The sequence below is a fragment of the Crocodylus porosus genome, unplaced genomic scaffold, assembly GCF_001723895.1.
Source record: "Crocodylus porosus isolate Cpor-Errol unplaced genomic scaffold, CroPor_comp1, whole genome shotgun sequence".
Lineage (NCBI taxonomy): Eukaryota > Metazoa > Chordata > Crocodylia > Crocodylidae > Crocodylus > Crocodylus porosus.
This window is the reverse complement of record NW_017728947.1, coordinates 73294859-73304502: the sequence shown is the minus strand read 5'-3', so window position 1 is coordinate 73304502 and position 9644 is coordinate 73294859. Positions and strand designations below refer to the sequence as shown.

The window sequence follows — 9644 nt, the reverse complement described above, 5'->3', positions numbered from 1 at the left end:
AACTGGGGCAGGATGGTGGCCTGCAAGGCAGGGGGCCTCCACCTCCTGTTCCCTCTCCCGGTGATGTGTGGCTATCACCCCTGGCTCCTGCCTTCCCCTGTCAGGTGATCTGCGAAGTAGCCAGGGTGCAAGTGGAGGCCCCTGTCCTGTGGACACAACCCCCCCCCACCTGAGCAAGCACAGCTGGGGAGGGCACCCCCCCTGCTGCCTCTACAGCTGGCCAGTGGTGAGGGGGCAGGTCTGGGGAGAGAAGCTGCACTGGGAGGAATGTGGGAGTGCCCCCGCATTTTAGCCTTGGTCAATAAAGACATCTGTGTGCCCCCTACCACCAAAGGGCAAATGTGTATTCGTTTGCTCCCAATCCAGTCTACACAGTGTAGAGAAACCCACCTAGGTTTGACTGATTCCATCTCAGGGTTTTTGAATGCCTGTACCTAATCAAAGAGACTAGGTATACAGATGAAGGTAGTTCTGCAATATCTGACAGACACTGACACTCCACAAACCATGAAATCTTTTCTTCTTATACTCCTCTTTCTGCTGCCCTTCTGTTTCATTATTGCTGTAAAACAAACTTTAAAAATCAGACAGCATAAAGCTAGCTAGGGAGACTGAGCAGAATGCCCAGTGTTTCCCTTTGAAAGAAGGCAAAAGGACTGATAGAAAAGAGGTGAGGCTGTGCCTTACATAGTGGAGCTGTTTTGACACTACCAAGTGGAATATTAGCAGATCAGAAAGGTTTGCTTCCATAGGAGAGGAAAGAGGAGTGACACTTCTCCTTGGCTTGAGATCCTATGCAGTATAATTGCATTTCTACAAAGTAATACATCAGTCACTTATTTCTGTGAAATATAACTCCATGCTTGTGTTTATGATAAGCTGAAATTGCCGTGTCATAGGAATCTGTATTAGCTATAGGAATTCTTTACAAAGCCACGTGCATACCTTCCCTCTCCAATGCATTTGCATAATTTCCTATACTAATCACAATACAACGGGTTACGGTGTGCTTCAGGAAGGAGGGTTCTACAGCATATTAACCAGAGATTCTTCTTAAATCTGGATGCCTATTATCCATTGAGAAATATACGCAACATAAAAATATTCACTTGTTTGCAGACTCATAAATAGCAAAGGGGATTTATATTTTGAGACACTGCTTTATAGGATTTTGTGCCTGAAGCAGGTAGCATTTAGAACATGATCATCTTGGGCCTGGAAGCAGACTGCAGTCCAATAATATTACGAGAGCATTTTAAAATATGCATCTCAAATATTTTCAGACTCGTCACTGACTATGCTACAATACAGCTCCCTAAAAGCAAACGTGTTTGCAGTGATACATTTTGACAAATCACCAAACTCAGCAGCAAAGTGGTTAAACATTTATAATTTGATTTTATCTCAGCTTGGAATGTCGTTGGAGTGTCCCACTTCTAACAACTGTTTGCTAAGTTAAGGCTTTAGTGTTTACACAGTGCTGAATGAAGCAGCCTGGTCACCAGATGTGAATGCTTCCCTAGACTGAAGCTTTCAATCAGATCACGGTCCTAATGGTCCCTGCTCCAACCTTCTTCCTCAGGACGTCCACCAGCCTTTCCAACCTGAGGTGGGGGTGGGGGAGAGGGAAGGAGGGGAAAAAAAAGAAGCTAACATTAGGAATGTTCTGGCTGAAAGAGACAGTGTTTGCATTGAACCAAGCTGTCCTGGTGGTGGTCATGCTAAGAAACAAAGCATTACTGTAAAAGACAGACATTAGGGCAAAATGCAGACAAATTGAAAAAACTTTTAACCTACAGCCCAGCCCAGTCACAGTCAGAGGTGTTAGATCAATTCATCTTCTCCTTTGCAATATATACAGTATCTGTGATTCCTATGACATACTAGTTAACACAGGACTGCACACATCAATATAGGTCTGGATATTCCATTTTACAGAGGCAGTACATTGAGTTCCTGAAAAAAGAATCAACTATGTGGATATATCTCTCATTATATAAAACATTTAGCTGCTGTACTTCTTTTGAAGAAACTCAACACCTGTTACTCAGCTCAGTTTTGGAATGTATTTTAGTGCTGTGTGTTTACCTCTAAAAATCCCAAAGGCATTATGTCAAAACCTCTTTTCAAAATACAAGAAAAATAAAGTCTCTGAGGAACTAGGGATGTATTTTATGTTTAAACTGGTGAATATGGCTGATCTATCAATTCAGACAACAATATATGATAATTCAGGGCCTACCTCAGCAAGGTACTGTGTGGCTTCAACTCCCACTGACTTCAATGAAATGGGAATGAGGGTGCTGAGCATCTCATCAGACTGCATGCTTAGTTACCTTTTTCCTTCTTTAAAAGCACACAGCTAAACTCAAAGATTTAATTTTGTCCAGGATTTTGCATTCACATACATTTTTCTTAAACACTCCAGGAGCAGTGTGTAATAGCCATTTCCTTTGTTTATTCCATTTTATAGAATCCCTCTATTAAAGTTCTCCCATAAATAAACACATAGCGTAAAGCCTGACACTGGGGGCAGAGAACTTTTTTTCAGAGTCGTGCCCAATGTATAATATACACAACACGCTGTTAAGAAGAGATGCAAGTCCAATCAGCTGCATGCAGTACTGAAAGCTCATTATCTTGTCTGCTCTGAAAAGAGCATTTTTACTTTCTTTTTTTGTTGCAAGCTGCACAATAGAGAGAATGTAAATACAAAATAGAAATAAGCCAACCATTTTAGAACTACAAAATGTGTTTAACCTACTGGATGTATAAATGATCTAAGGGCAAAAGAATTAGTTTGTGCTTCTTGGATTTATTGTCCCAAGTCATAACATATGATAATGACTACTACATACAATTGGTATTGAAACACTCAGATTTTCCAGTAACCTCTGAGCATCATGGAACTATACCTTTGATGGTACTGTTTAGATTACTTAATTCCTGAAACTAGATTAGGATTTCATCACTCAAGAGCAAGGGAGGGGAAGATTATTAATAGACACCAGGAAACAAAACATAGTTCTCCAGAGTACTGGAGAAATGGTTTGTCAAGTTTGGTAATTTCACTTTCCAAATGATATATTGATATTCTGATTATAAATCTACCTTTTTGCCTCCCAAAGAACTCTAACATTTGAACTCAACTAACACTCAGGGTTGACCTGCAATTGTGTTCCCAGCTTTCTTGACTTTTGTACTTGTATTATTTTTCTGCATGCAATAGAAATACCAAATCAGAATTCTTTTCCAGTAAAAATTTTTTTTAGAACTTTTCTTTGTCATCTTAATTGCACAGTCGCAATTTCCTCAAAAGCATAAATATACAGTTCCTCATCCATGTGGAGGTAAGACATGGACAGATGATAACTTCCCATGATTTACACAACTATCAAAATGTGGGCTTCTTAGTTTATCCTTACTTGAATTGCTGGCTAGCGAGTGGCTTCCAGATCCTAGAAAATCTACTGGACATATTTTTCCTCCCGAGAAGTTCACACATTTTGTCATTTCTGATGTTCAATACTTTAAAAAAATAATGATTTGGAACAGATCTGCCCTTATTTTTAGCAGCTGCTAGAACCTTTGAATTTTACAGATCATTTATTTATGCTCAGCAGAACCATCCTGACCTTCTCATCCACATTCATCACCAATGGAAGTTTCTCACTCACTGGTACTCTTCCTCTTTGTGTGTTAGGAAAATATACCCCTGCTAGGAAGCAAAAAGAGTTGAAGAAATGGAGCCAAATATCTTTGACAAATTGAAAGTCTGAGCTGATAGTTTTTATTATTTTCTGAAAGAAGGAAAATAGTGACATCTGACAAGTTGGATTATTTAAATCACTTTGTGGCTACACACACATGGAAAAAACTCTAAAATTGTTTTAGTTTCTTAAGTGCCTTTAAAATGATAAAGGAAATAGAGAAATGGGCATCGTAGCTTATATGTTATCCTGCACAGTTTTGTGTCCAACCAATGGCATTGCACAACAATGCAGACAAGTTAGTGAAGAATTGCCCATATTTGAAGAGAAATACTAGTAGGATGAAAATTGCTGTCTTCTGTTTAACCTTGAAACTGTCAGGCCTCATTGAAAATAATGAGGCTTAACAATCATAGCTTCTGCTCTTCAGATGAATGATGACTGCAATCATCAAAACGGGATTTCCAGCATCAAGTACAAGCTGTGCAGAGCTAATTTTTTGCCTTTTGTTTCAGTGTTGTAGAGATTTGCAAACTTAGTTATTCTTTATTTGGGAACAAAAGCAGTAGGGGATTAAGAAAATGGGTCCCTAAAACAGATCTAAACAATTCCGTGGAAGGGAAACTGTAACAACTCATGAATTAAATCTCAGAGGGTGAAATTCAATAGGCAGCTTGAGACCTCCTGTGTCACTTAACTCCCACAAAATCCACAAAACAATGCTGTAGCCCTAATTAGTGGTTAGAAGCCCCTGGTACAAGCCTTTATATTACTACTTCAGGAACACACAATTCTAGTCCCTGTTATCTTTCACAGGGCCCATTTCTGCCACTCTTACTCACAGTGCATAGCATCTTTCTCTGTGAACAGGCAAGAGGAGTTAAATACACTACTTATGCTGTAAGGTATCACCCAAAAAGGGTTCAGCTGATATAACTTGTTCCCTAATGAACAGCCTCTATCAGAACTGGTCCCTTAATGATCAGACTCAGTAGGCTGCTGTAGTACAACTACCTCCCTTTGAAGGGTAGGCAGTCTAGGGTGTTTTACATAGCTCATAAAGAGAGCTCAGGCTCACAAAAGCTTATGCATTTCTGATTTACGTACTCTATAAGATGCATCTCTGCCCTGCCTTCTACTAGGTAGACTAATTCACAGCTCTAAATGCCATTCTCATAACAGCAGCTTAACTTTGATTGTGGGTTAGAGCCCGTATAGCTAAACAGGAAGTACTGGGAACTAACAGGTATATCGGACTCCTAATTTTGGCAGTTTCATGGAAAAGGATGGAAGACAGTGACTTAAAGAAACAACTTCTATTGCCTGTTAACTGTATCATCACTATATAATTCAGAAATACAATGATAGCATCTTTTACTTAACCAGCAGCTATATTTACTGCATTTGACTGTGATCCTCAACACTGAGCAAATTAACCAAAGTTGCTTTTTTTGCTAGAATGAGTTTTATAACGTGACTAACTTGTGAAGGAGGTAGTCTTTGTAGGATGACTGTGATGTAAAACAGGGTACTTAAGAAGGTCCAAGGGGTTATGTGCAGGCGGGTGGAGATGGAGTGTCACCACACATGATCCCACACTGCCAGCGCTCTTGGCTGAAAGTGGTGGGGAGGGGAAGCTTGCATGTAGCAGCTGCTCCACACCACCCACCTCCCCCTGGCTCCACGTCTAGCCACTGGGCCAAAAAAGGTTGAAAACCCCTAATGGAAAAGATGAAACACTGTTTCCTTGCAAAGTATAAAAAGGACAATAATTAAATTTCCTTCATCTCACAAAGTTGCACAAAAAGCAAATTTGCAGAGAAGATATTCTTTCTGATATTTAGGTAAGACAGAAGAATGATGATGGAAAAATCAGCTACAGAAAGAAAGGATAATATGTCTGAAGATATGCAGGTTCCTAATCATCATTAGGAATATTGAGAGGAATATTCACAAATACCCAAGTAGGTCAGAAACCCAATTTCTATTTACTTCCGTAGGACAATGCCTAACCCACTTAGGTACTTTTAAAACTCCCTAGGCACCTGTCTGCATTTAGGTACTTTAAGCACCATTTAAAATGCAGCCTAAAGGAAATAATTCACTTTACAAATGTTGCTTTGTTTATATGTAAACTATCTTCTATTTTTGTGTTTTTAGAAATTGGCATTAACAGGGGAAAAAAGGCTGAGCCAAAATGTTCTTAGAAAAATAGTTGCAACCCCAGCATTTGTCATATTGAGCTGCATGTATTGAAAGGCAGAAAATTCCATGCCTTCAGGTCTGATGGAATTTGCTGTATTTGAAGAGCATGAAAAGAAAGAGTGAAAAATATTCTCTATATACATTAGTTATTTCTGTAGTGTGCATTTAATGGCTTCTTCTAACATCCCTGCTCCAGAAGCCAAAAACAGCTGTTTGTGAAGGGGTAACATAACCTCACTTTTTAAAGAGGCAATGGCAAAGCTGATACACAAATATTTCTTACTTTAGCAATGGAAGCATTGTCTTAAAGACTCCTGATTTCTGAGAGGCTGAGAATGACCTTTTGTGAATATGGAGTTTACATTAATTCTAGCCCAAAACTGAGATTATTTGAAGTTAAGTTTAGTAGCAAACAAATTTACCTGTGGGGTCAGCTATGGTGATGAATGATATCAGTTGGAATAAACATTCATAATCTTTGAAAAGTAAATCTCTCCTGCTGAAGCCTAAGCTAGAATATTTGTCATTAGGTATTTTTTTCCAAAGCTATATTTTAGTTGCTTCCTTATGCAGTTATATTTAGTTTGTGCTTTCTTGTCACCTATGTATACCACATGTTTATGAATCAATAACTACTGGATATGGCTATATAGTTCTTGAAGTGCTCTAGTAATGGTCTTGATATTAGCAGACTTCTGAATTTTCCTTCAATTGTGTTACCCTTTAGACCACACATTAAAGGTGACTCCAGATATTCAGAGGCTGGTATCAACTCTGAAGGGAGATATATTTTTTTTAAGTAGTTTCTTTAGTCTGTGTGTGTGTATGTGTACACATGCATATATACACATTCCTAATGACAGACACTTCTGCTCAGAGTATGGAAATGGATAGCTGCAGAACAGTTTTTGGGCTCTATTGCTCTCTCTGGTGCAGGGTGTGCACGTGCAGTTTCTGTCCACTGTCTTCCCTCAGACATTCAGGTTATGGCATGAAGCTTCAGGTGGGGGCTTCAGTTCAGTAAATAATAGACTAACTAACGCTAGCTGAGTGAGGTGCTGGATCAGCGCATCCTCCAGCTGTGTCCCTTCTCTGGCCACTTTAGGCAAGACTGTGGCATTTAACTGTAAGCCCTGAATAAGGGTAGTGCTGCAGTGCCCCAAGTGGATCACCAGATAATGGTTTAGGAATACCCACAATTAACCCAAACAGAACACAGCATCTGCCAATTAGCCTTATGTCCTAATCTGCAAGGCAATACATAGACACGGCTGAAACAATAGTTTCTAACTGAAGCTGGATGAGTTAAGTGATAAAAGCAAAACTCTTCTGGGTTTTGAAATACTACATACATTCTTATTAACCTAAACTATAACCTTTGGTTCTTTCCAGCAGATTAGATTAGGCTCAGACTATGAGGATGGCCTTACTTGGGTGCTTTCAGGCTTCTTGTGGAATGTGTTTTGCTCACACTAACCCTCCCTCGTGAACCTAGCATTTCTGAAAAAACCCTTATAACAAGAATGCAGCAGACAGAAACATCTGTATTTAATGGTAGTATTATGTGAGTAATTGATTCTTCAAATAGGTCGCTAAATTAAAAAAAAATCAATAAAAATATTTTTCCCAGTTTTTCTCATCGAAACATTTCCATTTGCCTGCAAATGGAACATTCCCTTTTCAGGCACCTGTCACAAAAGCAAGAGAAACACATGCCTGAGGCAGGATGGGGGTACTATTGTGCTCTTACTATCTATTAGGTAAAAATGGGTATTTAGGGATATTCCCTCAAGAGACAGGTAGAGAAGGGACCCCTATCCCTGAAAGGCTTTGGATCACCAGGCACCAGGGTACTCTGGCCTGGGTTCCTTTCATTCTCTGTTACTGAAGTTTTTTCCCTTCCAATACAAAACCTTTAAAGATTCATTGGGGGCAGGCATGGACTTTCGGCATCCCATCTCACAGGTGAATGCCTTAGCCTCCAGAGTCATTCTCACTCTCCTGTTCTCCATGGCTCAAGGAATTGGTTTTTTTTTATAAAAAGTATGTTTTTATTAAAACTATTTTATACTGAAATTACCAAATACTTTTGGCCACCTCAAAACTTCATTTCTCAACCAAAAATGATTAACTGAACAAAAATTCAGTTGCATTGAAGGAGAGTAAGTAGTATATATGCTATAAGCTTTTAATACATTATTTTTATGATAAAACCCTAATACATTTTAGATGGATCATGCTACATTCCTCATGCTTAACAAACATTATTTGATATCTTTTAAGTCATAGCTGGACTTCTTTTTAAAAGGCATACTAGCTCAGCCAGAAATTAAGACCATAGTGGAGGAATTACTAAGTGAAATTCTATGGTCTGTGGGTGTATCTACACATGCATTTGATCTGGGATCAGTTTACTCAAGCGTAAACTACTCACATGTAAACACTCCCAGGCAGGCGTCTACACATGCAGGGTAGTGGGAGGAGATTTGCTGCTAATGGCAGCAACTGCTCTCATTTCCTGGGGCCCTGCAGGGAGCACTGGGCCAGGACACAACTGTCTCCTGGCCTTGGCTCCCCAGTTACGGGTAGGGGACTTGGAAAGAACTGCTGGGGAAGGCAGGTCCCAGCCCCTCCTGCCCCCCATGTGCCAGTGTGGCAGCTAGCTCACTCCTAGCTGCTCCACCAACAGATTCAAGTAGCAAATTTACTTTCGATTAGTAATGGCACAGTAGTGCTTGTGTAGATGACTGACTGGAAGTAATCTGCTTCCAGTTAGCTGTCCACCAGAGGGCAAGAGATTGCTCCCTGCCCCCTGGAGCTCCTTGCTGCCAGGACAGGGGGACATAGTCCCCCACCCAGGCTCTGGTGGTGGACCCTGCCTTGGCAGCAAGCAGCTCCTGGGGGCAGGAAGCAATCTCCTGCCCCTTGGTGGATGGCTAACTGGGAGCAGACATACTCCCAGTCAGTCATCTACACAAGCGCTACTAATCAAAAATAAATTTGCTACTTGCATTTGCAGGTAGCAAATTTACTTGCAATTAGCAAGGTTTACTCCATAGTAATCATGTGCATGTGTAGATGCACATGGGTACTTTGCAGTAAACTAAGCTACTGCACAGTTAAGCATCTTGTGTAAATGCTCCCAGTCTTATGCAGGTGGTTAGAGCAGATGATAATAAAGTTCCTTTCTGGCTTTAAAACCTATGCATCTCAGAGACTGATTCATCGGAGTCAGTCAGCTCTAAACCACGGTACATCATAAAAATGATTAATTTAATTACTCTGGAAATTGCCTCCAGCTACTGACTGCCCAACATTGTTTGTTATGTCACTGCAGAAAGTATCTTCCATTTAACTCTAGGCCTTAAATTTGGCAGTGCAAGTTACTTTCACAGACATGCACTAACACACAAACAAGCAATTTTGAATAACACTCCTTCAGCATCTTTGCTTCCAGAAAGAATAATTTTGTATATTATTAAACTGAGGTAAATACAGCTGGTTGGGCCCCTGACAGCAGGCAGATTTCAACATAAATCTATCTTACATGGGCCTTGGCTTAAACATTAAGTATTTCTCTGTGGTCAACAGAAACTAGTTTGGTCAAATTGTTTTCATAGTTTCATAGTTTCATAGTAGCTAGAGTCAGAAGGGACCTAGGTAGATCATCTAGTCCGACCCCCTGCCTTGGCAGGAAAGAGCACCGGGGTCAGATGACCCCGGCAAGGT

The 9644-nt window shown here is 40.2% G+C and overlaps 1 protein-coding gene across 3 annotated transcripts in view; it reads right to left on the bottom strand.

Moving 5' to 3' along the window:
• Window positions 1-355: 355 nt before the first annotated feature.
• The window catches only part of MIPOL1 (mirror-image polydactyly 1), a 277415-nt gene continuing 268126 nt past the window's right edge, over window positions 356-9644 (bottom strand). For all 3 annotated transcript variants that reach the window (XM_019551720.1, XM_019551718.1, XM_019551719.1), the window contains one exon: window positions 356-1604. In XM_019551720.1, coding sequence (XP_019407265.1) covers window positions 1538-1604 — 67 coding nt within the window. In that variant the 3' untranslated portion in view covers window positions 356-1537. The remainder of the gene's footprint in view (window positions 1605-9644) is intronic.